The sequence below is a fragment of the Gouania willdenowi genome, chromosome 5, assembly GCF_900634775.1.
Source record: "Gouania willdenowi chromosome 5, fGouWil2.1, whole genome shotgun sequence".
Taxonomy (NCBI): Eukaryota; Metazoa; Chordata; class Actinopteri; order Blenniiformes; family Gobiesocidae; genus Gouania; species Gouania willdenowi.
The window spans coordinates 16030224-16051357 of NC_041048.1; the positions used below are offsets into that span (position 1 = coordinate 16030224).

A 21134-nucleotide genomic window follows, 5' to 3' on the forward strand; every position below is an offset into this window, starting at 1 on the left:
CGAGGTACACTCAAACATCTTTACTTTAAGCCTTTTAAACATATCGACACAAACTAATCTCATGGCGTGTAACGCGTTAGCAGTGTGAGTAACTTTGGGTTCAGCGTGTGCTAATGAAGTCCCTATGGTGGCACCTCTGCAACCTATCAGGTGTTTCATTGAAGAGCAGCTGCGTGTGAAATATTTTCCATAATGGCAAATAAAATAGTATCCATACATCAGTGTTGAACTTTAGATTTTTAGTAGTTTAGATAGCATCTGTAATACATTTTGCCAAATGAATGAAGCACATGTGACTCTAGTTGATCTTAAACAGCATCATTACCAGACACAGACATGTGGCTTGCTATAATTTTGTGCGGCCCCCGAAGTAAAAGCACAGAGTTACAGAAACACACAAAAAACAACAGCAAAGATACACAAAATGACAAAAAAAACATACAAAATTGCACACCCACACAAAGGTGAATACACAAACAAACAAAAACAACATATTGTCAACAAAAATACACAAAATGACTCCAAAAAGACACAAGACGAATAGAAAATACCGAAAAATATACAAAAAAACAACACAAATACACAGAAATTAATGCAAAAACAGAAAATTCTAACACAAATACACAAAAGTAATCATAACACACAAAACAACATTGAAAATACAAAAATTACTATAAATACTCGCAAAACGACTACTATAAAACACAAAAACCTTTCATCTTTCTTGTACTGATGCTCAAAACACTCATTATTCTAAATGTTGACAGAAATGTTGTTCATTTGGCCCTCGGATCAGACAATAAGACAATATTGCATTGAAAGACTAAAATTTACATTTAATTGCGAGTTATTTTTCCCCTTATTTCTCAGTAACAGGTAAACTTTTCTCTCTCTTTTTCAGAGTAAGCGCATCGCTGGTAGGATCATCCCCGCCATTGCCACGACCACAGCAGCGGTGGCCGGCCTGATGTGCCTTGAGCTTTATAAACTGGTGCAGGGTCACCAGAATATCAGCTCCTACCGCTCGGCTTTCATCAACCTGGCTGTCCAGTACTTCGTCCTGTCTCAGCCGTGCCCTCCTCCGCACTTTGAAGTGAGTTTACCACATCAGACATCTCAGTCAGAGCCTGTGAGAGTTTAGGGAAAGACATCCAAGAGACATTGAGCCACACAAGACCAGACTAAGCCTTATAATAGAGTCTTAACAGACTCTTACTGTATATACATTGGTAATTTAAACTGCACTGCTTTAGGGATAAATCAGGTCTTTGTTGATGTATGTTTTTCTCTCTAAGTCATGAATGAGTGCACTGAGCATGAAAGCCCACCTCCAACTGTCTTCCCCAAGCACATAAACCCAGTCTATAGGTCTCCCAATGTAAGCCTTCATGTATTTTACTGCAGCTAAAGTACAAACAGACTCTTTCTTGGCCCTGTGGTTGGACAGATTAGATAAACCTGAAGCCACAGTCATTCAAAGAAAAGGAAAGGTTTTTTTTAATAATTAGAGAAGTGTTGTCTCTGCTGGGTGATGTGTGGGGCCGTACCATAACCAGCCCTGAACTCAACTCAAACTCATAGTTTGGAGTTGAGTATCTTAATGTTAACTGAGGTTCTGGTAAGTTATGTGTGTTTCTTTACTAGATGGTAATCAGCAGAAGTGGCAAAAGTACTTGTCTTTAGTACTCAAGTAAAAGTATAGATACTTGAATAAAAAATGACTCTCGTAAAAGTAAAACTATTGTAGTTTTTTCCTTACTTGAGTAAAAGTAAAAAATGACATGCTACTAAAAGTAAAACAAATGTCCCTTCAATAATAAAACAAGGTTTTATCTTTTTTTTAACAACTTGTAGAAAACTGGTAAATGGAAACAAGTTTGTATCTGTTACCTTTGAACACCTGGAGAATTTAGCACTCATTATAAATCAAATTTGTAAATAAAATGTGTCAAGAACAATATAATGCAGATGTTCAATAAAACCCAGAGCAGCTTTGAGGTGAACATTTTTAAGAACTTGTAGCAAACTGTTACATGGCTCCTCCAGTCTTGACTAGGGGTGAGTATTGGCAAGGATGTTGCAATACGATACGTATCACGATACTCGGGTCACGATACGATATTAACACAATATCGCGATATCACAGTATCACAATATCACGATATTCTACCAAGTTAATATCAAAATTAAAGTTGCTGTATATCTTCATCAGAAGATATTGATCATTCAGAGGACAAATTGAGTCAAAACGATTCGCTTCAAAACATCCTATTTATTATTATTATTATTATATCTACGGCGTCATCTACTGGAGTGGAGGTGCGGAATTGGCACAATTTCCAAGATTTTTATGGAACAAGAGCTGGTCAAGATGCCCAGTAGTTAGGCTGCTCCTCTGAGAAGTGACAATGTCTCCAGCAGTAGAAAACACACGGTCACAAAAATGTGAAAAATACAATAAGAAAAATATTGATTAAACATCAGAAAGAAAAAAGAAAAAAAAAAATCTAAAAATATATAATTTTTATAAAATCGATTTAAAAAACAAAACAAAATCAATTTAAAATCAGCACCCAAAAAAATCACGATATATCGTGAAATCAATTTTTTTTCACACCCCTAGTCTTGATGTCAGCTTAAAAGTAACGAGCTCATTTTTAAAATGTAAGGACTAGAAAGTACAGATTTTTGTTTAAAAAAGTAAAAGTAAAAAATCCCCCCAACAAATACTCAAGTAAAGTACAGATACCAGGAAAAACTACTTAAGTACAGTCACCTCTGGTAATCAGAAACGGATACTGAATCCACCAGTTTTCCCAGTCTGGGTATTGAACCCCTGACAGGCAGAGGTCATCGGGGGTCAGCCTGTGGGGTAAATGTGTCCGGTGGGATACGAAGGGTCTCTGACAGGGCCTCTGAGACAGTGTAGATCTGCTTTCAGCTTTGGTTACATGCAAAACTTCAGCATCTGCATAAAAAGGTGCAGTGGTGACAGAGACAGCTGTGGGTCTCTGTGCGTCTGCAACATACCACACATGCCCTCGTCTTCTCATACAAAGCAGCTGTGATCCCGCAGCGTTGCTCCTTCTGGGCTGTATCTTATCAACTCGAGCCTCTTCTAAGCCAGGCATTTTAATACAGGCTGACCTATTGAATTAGAATGAGCGATCATAAGGTTATTTATTGTCAGTTATAAGCCAAATCAGTGACTGAGAATCATTTGCAGTGTTAGTATCCAGCAGCTAAAGACGTGTCCAATCTTGGCTGCATTCATGCTTTGAGTGCAGATGTGCATTAGAATGCTCAATGAAAGAAAGATAGAAAAGTGGTTAGCAGCCAAAACTTCAGCATTTTAAGTGGGAGCTGCACTGGTGTCTGCCAAGAATATATTTTTTACTTGATCGTCTGCATCCATGGCTTAATTAAGGCCAACTTTACAGAATAAAGATGTCCTGGAAAGAGGACAGATCATTTCTTATTTTCTATTATTGAATATATTTCATCACACATAAGAATGAGTTTATCAGCACTTTCCAGGTTCATTCTAATCCAAACCCTAGATTGAGGTGATTGATGGGTAATTCAGAGGCCAAAATGAAGCCTGAACCTCATCCTTTTATTTGCACATTATTCTATTACACTTTTTTAAACAATAATTAACTAACCTTAGCGTGGCAGTGTAACATTCATCATGCATGGAAGGACCTACAATGGATCCAAAGCTGATTGCTGACATTGCCTAAAGCAGTGTTTCTCAAATGGGGGTACATGTACCCCTAAGGGTACTCTAGGTGACCGGTCTTTTAAAAGCTGTCGTGCCGCCGACTCTGGAACAAGCTTCCTCTCTCCCTTCGTTCTCTTCTCTGTAGATTCTTTTAAAAAGCACCTAAAAACCTACTTTTTCAAAATGGTTTTAGTCTTACCGACCCAGTCAGAGCTGCCAATATTGATTGTTTTTGAATGTGTCATTTATTGATGTGAAGCACTTTGTAAATATATGTCATGAAAAGCACTATATATATACTGACTCACCGTTAGATTGGAGCAACGCTATTAGAGATTTTCCTCTGTTATATTATTGTATGAAAAAAAATCTATGCTTACTAAACATAACCTCCCCATACAAAGGCTTTGCTCACATATCAGGCATCTGATTTGTTGGACAGACAAATATAACATGATCCTCATGAAGGCTTTAAGGAGTATGTTTTCTGTAGCTTTATCCCTGATGTGGATGTAAATTCAAATATAAGTCCTTGTCGTTTACAATCCCTTCAAATTTCCCTGTGGATGACTTGGGATCCAGACATTATGTCATCCATCAAAGAGATATCATATTGCTGCAAAAGGCCTTTTAAATGCCCTGTGCATTTTTGAGGTAAAGTGTATATTCAGGTCCTTGTGGAAGCAGTGCTTTATTAAGCAACTGCTACCAGATCATAAGAAAACTTAACAGAAGAAGGGTTAGGATTAATGTTGGCATTAATGCTCTTTTATCTCTATAATCTAAGATTAGAGCAGGTTTTAAATGGCTTTTGAAAAGTCTACAGATGTGCAGCTGTTAAATATTGCCGATCAGACACGCTGTAACAATAGCTGAGTTTATGGGAACCTTTTTCCCTCCTCTCAGTTCATCAATATCAAGTGACAACATTCACATATCCCTGGTGTTATTTGTGGCCCACCCAGTGTTCATCCGTAGCGGTAAGAACATCAATTAAACAGAATGATAGATTTGAAACTAAAGTGCAGATTTGCCTTTAGCTCCCGCTTGACGTAGCACTGGAGGAAAAAAAAGTGTTTTACACGACGCAGATTTGCGAGAAGTTGTGTTGCAAATGAGGAATTTTGAAAACCTGTTATCAGACGTGAATATGTACCACTCAGTACCCTCACAATTGTTTTTTTTGTTTTCAAACTTACACTTTAATTAAAATGAATGACTGCTCATACTCCCGTTATTCTGATCGTTTTCCCAAATGTGTTGCTTTAAGGAGGGTTTTTTTTGTTGTTTTTCCCGAAATAGGAAGTTCCTCAGGCTCTCCCCTGCTGCTGTCCTCCACATGGAGAGAGAAATATGTAAACAAACACAAGGCTGTCCTTGCTACGCTGCAACTCTTCATTATGTGTTTATGGTTTTAAGTTAGGAGCCAAGGCCGACCGAGAATAGAAAACCAGTGAAATAGACTGTGAGGTTATTATATTATCATCATGACATGTATGTATTCGTGTTTACGAAACAATCCAACTTCTACTTTACTTTAACACAAGTTCTCTGGTCCATATATACAATGTTCAGACAAAACTTGCTTACTTCCTACTTCTTCTTCTTCTTCTTCTTGAAAAATATAAACATGGACAACATTTATGTCTTCATTAAATATATCCATTAACCAATAAATCTATTATCAAAGCAGAGAGTTATTTTCCAGTGTCTAGCTTTGAAAATATATTCTCTTCCAAACCCATAAATATGACGATGATTGCAGACATCATGATCGCTCATCATGTTGAGAATCGTCTGTCCCGTCTTACCCCGAGTACAAGTTGAGGCACACCCTGTGCAGATGTCAGTCCATTACAAAGTCAACAGACTCAAATAGTAATGTCCTGACTTTAAGACAATCTGGTGTGTCTTTACCAAACTGATGGCATTTAGATTATGACAGAAAATCTGAGTTCTAATCTAGCCCACGTAAAGAACATGCGGTCACTGAAAACAGACACCAAACAACAATTCTACAACTAACAGATGGTAGTACTTTTACAAAGACTCTCCTTATTGTTGACATTACGTCATATTGCCCAGCACACACACACACACACACACACACACACACACACACACAGCTTTCTGTATTTACAGAAAATGTTAAACTTCAGTGTATTCAGGTGATTCAACACTGCAGACTCATTTAAAAAAATCATCACCTGAGGCCAGGACAGAGGAAGACATGTTTCAGCTTTGAGTTGAGTAGATAATTCTTTATTCCCTCCAGCAATGCACCCTTCCCTCTGCCGCAGTAGCTGCTGCCTTTACTTGTTATCTACTTTGGAAAAACTCTATCTTTAAAGCATGTGCACACATCTCTCATGCCGTGTTCTTAACTTTGTGCCCTTTCACACCTCCTTCACTGCCCCTTTCTACCAGCGTGCCCTTTCAGTCCCAAATTGAATTAGCAAGGTTCAGGGGCGATTCTCTTGAATTTAGGGAAGCCACTATGAGGGCAAAGCTCACACTAGGTTCTTTGTTAATTGCCTGCAGAAATGTTGGCTATTTCCTGCCTTCACAGGAAGCAGTGTATTGAAACCAGATTTCAGGAGGGCACAGCAGGATCTTGCTGCAGTCTGCAGAGCACCAGGTGAAAGCTGGGGTTTAGTGTTTTTCTTTAAGTCTCTGACTAAAAAAAGATTATATTCATGAATCCAATCTTTCACATACATGCAAAAAGTTAGTCGAGAGAAAGACTTGAGGAGTTTTTTCCTAATGTGTAGGAAACAAAAGCTGCAGGTCATTGATTTGTAATTCGAGCTGTTGCATAATTGAAGGTCACACATCTGTCACACAAACAGGGAATACTCTAAAAAGAGATCCAGATCAACAAAAGAGAGGATTTGCCTGACATGTGGTCAAATCTGTGGCTGCCTCCTTGGACTGTGCCAGTAGTGAACCAGGGTGAACATGATCCAAGGCCTCCTGAAATCCCAAAGGAGTAGCGAGGGCATTGTGCACTTTGTAACTCAAGAACCCAACATGAATAGCACTCACAGGATAATGAGTAATCTGTGATCGGCATAAACGGCTTGTGCCTTCTGTTGTTTTCAATGCTTGTTTGTTGGCACTACTTTGTATTTTGGCCTTTGGTCTTCATTTGTTGTTGTCACTGTGTTGATTTGCAACTGCTGCTTTTAAGGTTCTTGTTTTTTACTTCTGCCTGGCAGGTAATATTTATCTTCACCAGCTTTTATTTATTTGTTAGCTTGTTTGTCTGTTAGCAGGATTACGTCAAAAGAAAGTTGACATTACGCCATGGGGGATTCGGTTAAATTTTGGAGGGTATCCACTATCCAGATAAATGTTCTGATTCTGAATCAGTTTGAAAAATTGAAAAATTCTCATCTCTCATCATTGGCGAAAATTTAGAAATTCATGTCTTGGTTCACAATTGACCAATCTTTATAAAATTTGAGTATTGAGTTGGTTCCTTAAAGAATAACTAAACCCCAAAACCTGCTGAATATAAATGTATGAAGTAGTGCTGTTGATTAATTCTAGTTCAACTCTCAACATTTTAGTCAAAGTTGGCATATTTAGTCGTAAAATGTCAGAGTGACTGCTTTCTTTGGGTTGAAACCCACAATTGATTTTTGCTATTGGCTGAGAACAAGATCATGTGATGTTGTGGGACCATCTTGCATCACAAACAAACACTGTTAGCTCCGCCCCTTTTATAAAAACTAGCACCTGTGAGCAATCTGTGGTGAGTCGGTTGAATTGAGAGAAGAGTGAATAGAGAGGTATAGTGAGTAATGAGTAGCATAGCACTAGTTAACATAGCAAAGATTGTTCATTGGAGATTTTATAGCATGGACTGGGCGTGTCTTAATTGCTACAGGAGCCCCGCCCATGATCAAGGCGCTTTTTTGAATTTCCCTCCAAGTGGCAGGTCAGGAGAAAGCAGGGGTTTAGTTACTCTTTAAGTAGCCAACCGAGTTTCATGCGGATCAAATCCAAGTTGCGCATTTTGATTGTGATTTAAAAAAAACATTTGGACCAACTGCATGGTTAATAATGGGGATAAAAATGTCTTACATGGTAGCATGATCAGGGTCACTGATCCAGATAACTGCAAGTATCTGACAAAGAAGATATCTGGTGCTTGGCGGAGGTTTGCGCTCTCTGAGTGCTCTTGTTACTTTTGTGTCATCAGTGATATTTCAACTGTCAGGAGACAGAAGAAGGCAACTGTTCTCATTGGGTTTTACATTTGCAACAAAGGGATTTCGAATACTACCATACTATAATTAAGTAGATTATGATGACTCAGCCATTTTTCAACTTTAGGGGTTTAAACCTTGTTCATAGCTGTGGTTGACCTCCCTTTCCGGAATGCTGTTTCTGCAAAATCAATTATACAAAAATGTAAATCTTGATTGGAGTTACAGACGTTTGCAGCTTCCCACCAGTTAACGTAGACGGGTCATTTTATTGACCTGCACATATCAATATCTTGCTCCCATGACCAATACGTACATGGAAGAGTTACATCATTCCTGTCGCACCACATCACGCAACCAGAGCTTGACCTTTGGCGTCTAGAGTCCATATCAGTTCAGCATATTAAGGAACCTTCCAGATCTCAGAGATCTGGGATGAAGACATGTAATAGATGTTTGCGTAAATGTATGTGTGTAGGTCAGACATAAAACTATCAACATAGCTTAAAAATTGAGGAAATAACCCATTTCTCAGTAACTTTCGATGTGCCTTCCATATGCTGCGTGAGTATATATGCACCAACCTGTCAGCGGAGGGTTTTATTGACTCAGCACTTCTGCCCCAGGTCTTTTTCAGTCCGATTGAGAGCTCTTATCTTCTCATTTGGAAGACAATCACATTGTTATTCTGTTTGCTGTTTTACACCTCAATAGAAGCCTTTCAAAAGCAGTGGGCTTCTTTAGTCAGACTGTGCAAAGTGCCTTTAGTGCTGCTAAGCTTCTCCACAGCCCCTCCTCCATACTGCAGAAGGGTCCAAAATTATATTTCCAAAGATATGTTTAAATCTACAATATTTCTTCAGCTTCAAAGGTCAACTTTTCCTTTCTATTCATAGAGTAGAGGGAAAAGCTCTTTGCGCTTTGATAACTGACCTGGCGTTCCAGCCATCTGCTTCGTCACTGCATCCTATAGAAACTGCTGATCAATAATGATCAATAGGCAGATGAAACAGATGTTGGTTTACATAAGACTTCAGCTGTCCTCATGTAAAATGAAAAAGGCCCCAAAGTCTGATTGTCTCTAATTTATTGACTTTATCATTTGTCTAAATCTCATGACATGCCTAAACATAATTTACCTTTACCAGCTGGTTGACAACTTAACTATAATCTTTCAGTTTTAACTGACACTGGCTTTGAGCTCTTTATTAAAAAAAAAACATGGGTTGAAGTTTTTTTATTGAAAAAGACTTTATTGAACTTTTTATCAAATAATATTTTCAAGAGATTTCTTCTACTGTGGGGTGTTTCCTGTCATTTTGGAGAGGATCAAAGAAGCAATTATTTATTTGTAACTGAGTAAGTTGGATTGTAGTGTCTTTAGTAGAATAATATAGAATAACGACTCCGTAAACATCAGCAGGCTCACCTCCCGGAAGTCCTTCTCATGCCGGGTTAGCGCCGCTAGCTCGTCCATCTTATTAGCGATAGATCTAACATTCCCCATGATGACGGACGGGAGGACAGGCTGATATCTTCTTCCCCTTGCTTGGCGCTTTGCCCCCGCGCGTCATTGCCATCGTTTCCTCCTCAGTTCATGGCGTAGCATTAGCACGGAGTGCTAATTGCTGATCTCGGTTGTAAACACCCGAGCAGAATCTCCGGACACGATCGTAAAAATTGCAGACACAAGCGGTAGAAAAAATAGTGTCGTTTGGGCGTCCACGTTTAAAAAAAATAAAGGAACTCACTAGGAATAAGGAAATATAGGTTAACATGGTAAAAAGAAGGAAAAAGGTCAGTTGTGAGCTTGAGTTGCTGCTGCGCCCATTTGGTGAATCGCTTCGATAATTGTAATGTCCCCTTTGTTGTTTGTTTTAATATGTTGAATATATCCCTCCTCAGCATATTGTAACGGCTTTTGTCTGGATCTGGAGGATGTCGTGCAGATATTGCACCAAAAAGACTTGCTAACACACACATGTAGCTATTTTTTGAATTTTGAATTTAAATTTGAATTACTTGAAATTACATTGCACTCTGTTATTTTTAGGGACATGTGTCTACGAACTGAGCTACTGCCGCCATTCCAATGACTGCAACTCAGGAAAATGTTGGACCTCCCAGAAGTAAACAAGGGGGGCGTGGCTTTTGCGAAAGGTCAATTGGGATACCCTTGTTGAATGCCTTATGCCAGGGGTTCCCAAACAGTGTAACGTGACGCAAGTCCAGGTGTGCTGTGGGATTTTGTGACAACCATACATTTGCAATACACTATATATTTTTTTTTAAATATTTCATTAATAAATATTTCATGACTAATATAGTTGTCTTTGTCACATTTTATTTGGCATTAGTAAATAATTATGCACATTTACAGATGTTGTACATGATATGAGTGACAACACGTGTTATAAAGGCTATTTTGCACAATAGGTGGCCTTCAGATTTTTACTTGTCCTTTGGTGTGCCGTGGGCACAAAAAGTTGGGGAACCGCTGCCTTATACAGTGTATACAGTTGTCAGTTTTCAGCATATGTATATCATGAAGTTTAAATTTCTGGCTTAATTGAGACCTAACCAAGGACTTAATGAGTTACCACAATGTCTTATACAGCAAAGGAAAAACGAAAAGAGAGTAGGATGGAAACATGCTGTAATAAGACCACACAGATTCTCCATCTGCAAATTTGAAATGTTACTTTGAAGCAATCCCAAGAAAAATAGCTGCCTTTGAAGAAACAGGCCCCAAGCCACAACTGGCTCTAAAATCTTTCCCCGCTGTTGGACTTATTTGCTAAATAACGTGAGACTGGTTCAGGCTTCTGCATAGGTTTCTTTATTTCTTTCTTTATTGATAAGAAGGCCTAAGAAGTTTACTGAATGATCTCAGCTTCCTGTCAAGAAGGGTGTGCTCCATTGTGCTTTGTTTAAAAAAATAAACCTAACGATATAAATATAAATAAATAATACTAAGTGAGTAAATCGACCGAGATAATATTTTTTTTCACTTTGACTGCGACCCTGGTTTTTATCAGGTTCATTGGCAGAACTTCCCTCTCATCTGTTCTGTCTCCACAGTTATTGGCATGTTTTTGAAGCCCATTTATTCAGATGCTCTTTTTTTTGCTCTACATCTTGCTTTGTGTAAATTTATATATTTTCCATCTAGACTATTTTCTGCTAGAGTGTAGAAAATACGGACTAACGAGGAAGAGAGAAATACATGAAATGGTTCCCAGCAGCTAAACCTAGACCAGCACAACTAGACAAAGGCTTGGGATTACTTAAACTAACCCAAACTGTATGATTTAAATAATTACAAATCAGCATTTCAGCTTCAACAATAATAGGGCATGAACCAATCTTTAAGATAAACAACAAAGCAACTCATGTCAGGCTTGATTTGTAGCTCCAATCTATTATGTACTGTCTACATCGGGCCTCAATTTGATGGAGTCAATCCTTATTTACCGTTGCAAGACCAGTACTTGCAGAAAAGGTTACCAATTCATTATACTGATCCCAGTTACCCCAACATATACACACAAGGATGGATGGATTAATGCTAGTGATAATGGTTGTTTTTTGTGTGAAGAAAAGTAGTTTTTTTTTTATAACATGCATGTTTTCATCAATATTAATATTGAAATAATATTGATAATATAATTTCAATAATTATAAATATATACAATAGGTGTTTTTTTTATTTTGAGACTAATTTACCTGCTTCTTGTTTTAACACAATAGTTATTATTATTATTATTATTATTATTATTATTATTATTATTATTAATAATAATAATAATAATAATAATAATAATAATAATAATACATTTTATTTGAAAACCACCACCTTTCATGTAACCCAAGGTCACTTTACAGTGCATAGTATAAAACCACAATGTTAAGTTAAAACAGTATGAAAACAACAGTAAAGGTTAAGCTTTTAATTAGCTATGATTTTATGTTGTCTTGGCCTTTTATAATGTGTGTACTGTTTTTGATTCTAAACTGTATTTTAGTGTATTTTTTATTTTAAACTGTGTTGGGAAGCACTTTTGTCTACGAAAGGTGCTTTACAATTAAATACGACTGACTTACTTAAGCTAAAACACAGAATATACTTGATATATTTTACTTCTTTTTGGATACAATATTTGATATATTGATATATATGTATATTTACTTTTGTGACTCATTTTAATGATATATAAATGGTTGAAATATTGAAGTACATAAATGAAACAAAACCTAATTTATTTTTTTCAATTACCTTGAACAACGCTCAGATGGGACATAAAAACATAGCAGGAAAGTTGACGAAGTGAAACTTCAGGATTAATGTTGCCATCTTTAAAAGATTATTGTAAATACAATTCATTTAAAAGGACGTATTTTCGACGGGATGAATCTGGTTGAGTAAAAACAGCTTATTCATCAGAAAATACATAATGCTTGGCCGGCTGGCCGGGCCGGTCCTGGCGGGGGTCTTCTGGGGCGGGTGGCGCGTGCCGCGCCCTTGCATACCTTCTGGTGCGGCCCCTGCTTGGGCAGTCCCCCGTGAGGCAGAGTGTCGGGGTGGGATTAGGGGGCCACATCCCGGCGGGGCGGTCTGGCTTGGCCTCTGGAGGGGGCCCTGGCTTTAAAGAACTGAAGCTCGTGGCGCGGGCGGCATCAGCATCTGGGGCGCCCGGGGGGGCTGGGTTGGGGTGCCTGGGGACTGGCGGGGGGACTCCCAGCGGCCCCCTGGTGCCTTATGCGGCTTGGGGTGTGGTCGTTCGCCCTGGGCGGGCTGCTCCTGGTGCTGCATCCATTCCGGGTCCTCCTGGCCTGGGGTCGGGTCCTTGCTGGCTCTGGGCTCACCGGCGGGTGCCCGCCGGCTGCCTGTTCGGCGTGGCTCTGGTCGTCTGCTGGGCGTGGGCTTTGGCTCCTCCGCTGGGGTCTCGGGCGGGGGGCTCTCTGGGCCCTCCCCTCGGGGGGCTGGGCGCGGGGGTGTGGGTGGTGGTGGGGGGGTGGGGGGCTGGGGGGGCCTGGGGGTTGGGGGTTGGAGTCGGTGGCGTGGTGCGCTTGGTCCTTGGCTCCTTGGGGGCTTTTCGGGTGTGTATGGGGGGGGCAATGGCAGCCTCTCGGCTTGGGACCTTGGGGGCGTTCGGGGGGCTGCTTGGCCGTGGGGTGGTCGCCGGGGGCCCCTAGATCTCTCGCTCTTTCTGCTGGCCCGACTGCTTCTTCGGGCCCGGGGGCGGCTCATGGGTTTTGCAGTAGCGGCTCTTGGAATCACATTTGTCATGGACGCACTGGCCTCGGGCTGTGGGATAACACTCATACTGGGCTCAACCATAGACACGTTGTTCCCAAATACCTGTTTTATGTAACTTCCACTCACTTCCTCCTCTGCTCACAGCCACCACCATTATTCCTAAGCCGCACACTGGTCACCAGACTGGCTTGATAACACAACAATAAGCACAATATACACAACCACAATTTCACATCACATCACTTGAAACTTATTGATTATTCCCCACCCATTCGTTTTCCTATCTTGTATCCCTCCTCCCTGTTAACTCCCCCCCCCCCACCCCCCTCACCCTGGTGTAACACTGCCCTCTCTCTTTTACATCCTCCCTTTAATAAAGTATTTACCCTTCCCTAGGGAGGGCTGGTGATGGTCACAATTATGCAATGAAATAAACTCATTTATTTAATTGCAATAATAAAATATGCATTGCTGTTAAAAGATTGCACTTCTTGTAGTGTTAACCTTCAACAGCATGTGCAAACAAGGTGAAAAAAAAAGAAAAAAAAAAAAAAAAAAAAAAAAAAAAAAAAAAAAAAAAAAAAAAAGAAAATACATAAAAGCCCTGTGATTGACATATGTTTGTATCTCTCTGTAGATCACATTTACTGTTGTTTCTCACTCTTGTGCCTTTTTTTCCCCTCAATGTTGTTGCTGTGTTCTGAAAAACTAGAGATTACTCTTTTGTTGGCGCTCGCTGGTTTGTATTCTATTGTGGTCAGGGTATGACAAACAGATACTGTAGTTGCGCTGGTGGAAAACTGTTGGCAATTGTTTCCAGCCGTCTGTTACGTTTCAGCTTGCTTGTTTATTTTTTTCCTCTTCTGCATAGCTGACGTCACCATGCATAAACTGATAGGGCGGGCGATGGGCTCCGAGTTCCTGTCAGAGTCGTGTAGCAGAGAGGAAGGGAGGGTGGGGTGTAAAAATAGACCCCTCAGTGGCCTTGCATTGTCTAAAAGCAGTATCTGCACAGGAAGCACCAAAGGAAATAAATAATGTAGAGCACGTGGTTCTCAAACTATTTTAGCTCAAGTACCCCTTTATCTAACTTTTGAATTCAAGTACCCCCTTTGTCTCAGAATACTGAAAACAACTATAAAGTACACATTTTAAAGAGTCTCATTTTGTAAATGAGTGGAATGAAACAGTATTTAGTTCCTCCTGAATAGAATTATATTTATAGTTTTTAAGATTTACAGACATCTCCCTCCTGGTGTGGGACCAACACTGACCTTAGTATTTTCAGTTCATGTTCTAATCAAGATCATTTCTATCATCATTTTGTATGTTTTTTGTGTCATTTTGTGTATTTTGTTGTTTGTTTGTTGTTTTTATTATTCAGTATATTTTTCTCGTATTTTGTGTGCTTTTATTGTCGTTTTTGTGTGTTGTTGGTGTTATTCTCTCTCAGTGTGTGTGTGTGTGTGTGTGTTTTAGTGTCGTTTGGTTGTTTCTTATGTTGTTTTGTATGTTTCTCTGTTATTTTTGTGTATTTTGTTGTGATCTTGAGTATTTTTCTCTCTTAGTGCGTGTGTTTTTGGTGTCATTTTGCGTATTTTACAATTGTTTCTCTGTTATTATTCAGTATATTTTTTCTCTTATTTCATGTGTTTTTGTTGTCGTTTTGCAAGTTGCTGGTAATGTTTAGTAGGCGGTGGCTATCCGTACGGTTGCCGTATCAATATACCGACATTCTATCCGCACGCAGCGCCCCTATTTGGCCAGTTTAGGTCATGTGATAGGTCAGTCATTGGCTAGTTTAGGTCACGTAACTAAGACTAAACCTAACGCTAAACCTAAGACGCTACGTACGTGTACTTTGTTAACCGTTCCAATTGCACTGGGGGTTGTCCGTGCAGCAACCGTACAAATAGACACTTTCTATTTGGTATGATTATCATTTTTAAGTGAAATAAACATTATAAAACACCCTGTAGTGCACTGTCGCATACATGTACCCATGTTTGAGAAACACTGCTGTAGAGCATGGCAATGAAGGAGAAATACTTGATTTTAGCGACCTGGAATGATGCTGTATTGTTTGATCCAGTTTCGTTTATGGGATGATGAACTTTACTCTGTACACATGGCAGCACAAGGACAACTAGGAAAGAAGACATCAGCACACTATTATACAATTTTCTCTCAAGAATGTGTCTTTAACCAGAAACCTACTACCAAAGTGCTGGACGTTTTGAGGACTGGTAGAAACGGTTCTCCTTGGTTTGTGGAGCAGAGATAATTGGTCCCAGGTTCAGTCAGTGTTTGGTATATAGAACTGGAGCCAACTCAAGTGCGAGCATGGATCCTCTAAGTGACAGAATACCGCTCATTTTTTTTAACTCTAACTTCTGTCAGGCGATATTTCTTCATTAGGTCTCACGCGTGTGGATTATGATGTTTGGGGTAAACATTTGGGGGTCATGTGAGGAGCTGTATCTTTTTAGGTGAGTTGTATCTATTCAGAACCGTGTATGTTTACAAGGGTTCAGTTGATCTGTCTGGGTGTCAGGACGTCCTATTGTGTCTTTGTTTGGAGGTCAAAGGTTGACTCTGCTGGAATAATGAGTCGAAGGACGCAGAGACGCTGCTGGGTCAGTCGCCCCTAACACCTGATCTCATCACATGTTGACGTTATGATGGGAGTTCTGGGGAAGAACCATAGAGCTTGAGGCAAAAATTGAGTTAAAACTGAAATTTTAGTCCACGAATGTGTGACGCGTGACTTCAACTTACAGAACGCAATGATTTAGTTGGAAAAATAGTGGGATGCATTACAGGGACGTGCGTTGTGCACACAACACTATAGTTGTAGCGACAGCTCCGTAATTACATCCATGTAGGCTGTAAGGCTTGAAGGAGAAACACTGAAGTTGCAACTAAACTATTTTTATTGGGTATGGCAAAGACTTTTGTGGTCTCTGGAGACTCAATTATAGTGTCTTTAAATGTTTAGTCCTATACCACCAGTAAATCAAAAAGAATCTTTTAGGGCTCAGTTACAGTCGATCATTTGCATCATTTTCTCAATATGAAATCATGTTTGATGAAAGTAATTATGGTTGTTCTATTTAACAGTTAAATTGTTCTTATATCAGTTTTCAACTCATTGTGTGGGCCTATAGTTTTTTGTGTGACGTTTCTTATGAGTGTACAACTTCAGTTTTCACTGTTTTTAATATACAGCCAAAAAAATAGACTTTGAATTTTTTTTTACAAACAAACTGGATGGTAAGAAAAATTGACCTGTGAATGAAGTTGTCAATTGTTTTTTTTATTTATTCACTAAGCAGCCATTGCTTTTTCACACTGGGTTTGTGTGTTTTCTCCAGGTACATTTACCATCAACAGTCTAAAAGGTTTCAACCTTGGGGTCGGGACCCTGAGTGGGGTCTGCTGAAGTTTAAATGGGGTCGCCTGAAATTTCTGAAAAATTAAAATACATATTTGAAAATGTTTTAATTAAAACAAAACACAATCTCACAATTTCACTTAGTAAAAAAATAAATAAAAATCTAATACAGTATTACAAACATGATCAAAAACTAATTCTAGAAAAAAAAATGTTTTTACTTTTTTGTCTTTAAATTATATCGATTTTTTTGCCCAGCCCTAATTTTAAGGCTTTTAAAAATGCTTTTAAAATAATGATTTTTATCACCCGTCCTTGCGAAGTCACTGCAGCAACATAAAGACAAGCAATGCAGATATGTACAGATATAGAAATTACTTTTTCATCAGGTTTGAATTCAGGTAACTTCCATTTCTCCATCAAACATGAATCATTTCCTATTGGTTTAAGGTAGCACTTGGATAAATAGATGCAACAAAAGTCGCTGGTTAAAAAAACCACTCTATCTGAAGTGAGGATGCACTCTCTTGACCTTGTCATGGCTTGTTCTTGTTTGCTGATCGTCCTCAGCTGCTGCTGTGAAGCACAGCGGTAAAAAAAACGGACGTCTCTGAGTGTCTAACACTGCGTGTTTTCTGCACATCCCTCACAGCAAGCAGTGCTTCGTCTGTCAACTTTGTCCATCTGTGTGCGTGTCTCAGTGTGTAATGTTTCTATCATCAGGTTGCAGGAAAGAAATACACCCTGTGGGATGACTTCCTGGTTGAGGGCAGACGTGGTGGTCAGCAGGAAATGACCGTGGAAAAGCTGCTTCGTTATATCAAGGTTTGTCCTTCATCTTTCTCCCTGTTTTTTTTTTTACTTTCCCTAAACCTGTTCACCTTCCTCTAGCAGTTAGAAATTAAATGGATTTACATTCACTATGCACAGCTTAACGACTATTATTTTGTCTTTTGGCCAAAATTGTACTCAAGTACAAGTAAGTCAAACATAGATAAAATATCTAAATGATCAGGCTCTAAGTATAGATACATTTATGAACTCTAAAACTGAGAAAATAACCTCCATTCAATGCCGTTTTGGCGCGGTCTAATCTGATTGGTCGGCTTTGATGTGATGCATTTGATTATTGTCTGGTCATTTCATTTTTTGTAGTTTCACAATGTCCGTGAATCATTTTCAAACAAAAAAATTATAATTTACTAACGGTTGGGTGTAGAAATGTAACTAATTACTTTACTTATTTTAAAACATACTTAAGTCCAATTAAAATAACCGTCATGAAGTGGGACAATCTTTCTCTTAGTTTTCATCTGAACATTTATTAAAGCAAAGCAGAAAGATAATGCTAACATATGGCCTCCTTGCTTGCCCTAGTTTTGCTTTTGGAGACTCAGCAGTTTTTGAACTGAAGGCCGAGCTCCCTTCAGACAGCAACAGTAGTTTTTTAGAGCATAAATCAGTGACCACAGTGGGGGCCACAAACATGTGACTGTCTGACCCCAGGGCCACACTATAAACATTCATGTCAGCATTTAGAATAATGACCAATCTGAGCATTAGATAGAGGATCTTTTTTCCCTTTTATTCTATATATTCTTGTTTTCCTCTCATCTGGTGTGTTTATTTGAAGTATTGTTGTCATTTTGTGTTTTCATTGTCATTTTGTATATTTTTCTGACATTCTGTCTACTACTGTTTTTTCTGTATTATACAATAAGTCATTTTTTTAGTTTTTTTGTGCATTTTTTTGTGTATAATTGTATTCATCTTGTGTATTTTTGTTATCATTTTGTATATTTTGTCATTTGATCCATTTTCTTTGGGGGCTGCAAAAAAATGAGACCATTGGGCTGTTTGCCCATGTCTGGTATAAATCATGTAGCAAACAAACTTTGTTTTCAATTTTTGTGTATCCAAGTTATTTGAAAATGTGTTTTTTTTGTGTGTGTGTGTGTGTGTGCAGGAAAACTACAAGTTGAATGTCTGCAGTTTATTCTATGGAACTGCGATACTATATAATGGACACGAGGACAGACTGAAGCGAAGGTATGTCCAGCACATTGACCTAGCCCTGCACACACAAACAATCACAATAAGACGCAGTCCTTTGTTTGTTTAAAGGGTAATGGCAGCACAGAGTCTGTGAGGACAGAACCTGTTGACACACAAACACTAATCAATGAGACTTGTGCTCAGGTTTCCCTCCATTTAAAGGACAAGAGTCAGAGCGTGAAAAAAAAAAAACAGGGATGAACTTTTCTCCCTCTGCGATGCATGTGTTTGGGCCTGTCTGCAAACCAATTTATGGCAACTTTTCCTCACCTGAGGGGGTTTGTAAATTAACAAACACCACAAATTCTAAATTATCCTCACCAGTTAAAAAAAAAAAAGAAAGTCACAGTAAAGCATTGGTAGTGCATAAGGTTTTGGTTTTAGCGGAAGAAAAAAAAAAAAAAACGTAGACAGATTTCATCAATACATATCTAAAGGAAAATAGGTTTTTGAAAAAATTAATTTGTAATAGAATAGAATAGGCTCCTTTTATTGTCCTTGCACAAAGTACAACATGGCCCTCCCAACAACATGAAGGTACACTTCAAAGATTCAAGCCAAAAAAACACAGTTATCGTAAAAACAACATAAGGTACAGTAAAAGTCTGTCGGAATAAAAAGTTCATCAGTATAATAGTCGTGTTTTTATTACTTTTTTCCATAGTTTACACCATAGGTACGGTAAGCAGTTAGTAGTTCTTTACATATTGGGTAACAGCATGCGGTCTATCACATTATGTAGCCATTGTATAATAATAATAAAGAACTTTTTTTCCCGAAAAAACAACACCAATAAATAAATTATATAGTAGGGCTGGATGCTTTTGCCTAAAAAAAAAAAAAAAAAAAATTCAGATTTTTAAATTTGAGTTTTGATTCTATTTTCAATTTTTTTTTTTCTTTTTTTTTCAATGTACTTAAAAATGACTGCAGACATCAGATATATTGTCAAAAGTGCAACTTTATTGCTGTGATTGTTCTCAAGAGTTAAAATACATAGAGCAATCCCAAAATGAAAAGTAAATGAGTCTCTGTCATTTAACTATTTCAAGTTTTAACCCAGGTTTAAGCAAAACTGCAACAGCAACTTCACAGTAGCTTAAATTTTCTGATTAATAAATCAGATAAATACATATTTTATAACGTATAACATTACAATTAAAAAAATAATAACCTCTTCCCTTAGCATCTCAGCATAGTGCGAATAAAAAATTGAGCATGGCTGTGGCACACATATAGCTACTCAAAGGGTAAACAAATGTAAACAAAGAGGGGGCTGGCTCACATCGTGCTACGGTAACCCACAAGGACGGAACGCAAAAAAGTCTGAAAAAAAAACTGTGGTGGAAAAAATAAAAATAATTTTCTTTTCTTTTTTTTTTTTTATTAATTTTTTTTTTTTTTAACTCGAATTTACAAAATAAAAATCATTTTTATCTACAAATCGATAAATCGATTAAATCATTTTTTTGCCCAGCCCTATGATATAGCGTAAAGAAAAATAAAAAATATACACGCACACACACAGAAGCACAAGTGCTATTCACTGTTCAAACCCACCCTCCCCACCTCCTGTCCTATACGTTCCAGGAGTACCTTGACCCATGTTCGCCAAAATTCTCAAATACATGAGTAAAAAATAGAAATATTAAAAAAGAGGCACTTTGCATCTAAATTTTTACATTTTTAACAATTTTTTTATCTAAAAATAGGCTGTGAGGTTAAATGGAAAATACTTAGGCCTACATGTTTAGTTCCCTTTTTCCACTCTAGTCTCTGGGGAACTTGTGTTGGGATAATGGTTGTTCTATTTAACAGTTAAAGAGAGAGGCAGAGTACCATGTGGACAGCAGACCCTACATGACAAACCCCCTCCTCACAGCTCACTTCCTGTGCAGTTGGTCTTCTTCAAACTTCCTGTGTTCAGCTCAATATACCAACAACAAACCGTATACTGTTAAAATAAAATTGTATGGGCTAAGGTTACTGTCAAAAATGATGTGTGCACACGTAAATTAACGTGCACCCAAATCACAAGTTGCACAAGGGATTTTATTCCATGTCATGCGAATCAGACATGATAATTAATGGCAAAATAATGTCACAAATTCATAGGCATTATGTGTTGATTAAAAATCTGCAAAATGTCACTTAACGCAGCAAAGCAAACAAAATCAGGTAAAGTTAATTTTTCTATATTTTGTTACATGCTTTTTATAAATTAATTAAATAAATTAGCACGTAGGTGAATGCGGTTGGCATCCACTATTTTGATGATGATTTACTGCCACTGCTGATGGAAACACATACAGTAATGCCTGGGAGTTTGGGACTGAGAAAAATATACTGAATAATAAAAACAGACAAACAAGAAAACACACAAAATAACACCAAAAACACACTAAATGGGTGAAAAATACTCAAGATCACTACAAAACACACAAAAGTAACAGAGAAAAAAATTTAAATAATACCACAAACACAAGA

The 21134-nt window shown here is 38.2% G+C and overlaps 1 protein-coding gene across 1 annotated transcript in view; it reads left to right on the forward strand.

The window, feature by feature from the left end:
* uba7 (ubiquitin-like modifier activating enzyme 7) overlaps window positions 1-21134 on the forward strand; it is a 48590-nt gene that overhangs the window by 25577 nt on the left and 1879 nt on the right. Inside the window, exons 21-23 of the mRNA XM_028447816.1 lie at window positions 902-1093; window positions 17316-17417; window positions 18559-18641. Coding sequence (XP_028303617.1) covers window positions 902-1093; window positions 17316-17417; window positions 18559-18641 — 377 coding nt within the window. The remainder of the gene's footprint in view (window positions 1-901; window positions 1094-17315; window positions 17418-18558; window positions 18642-21134) is intronic.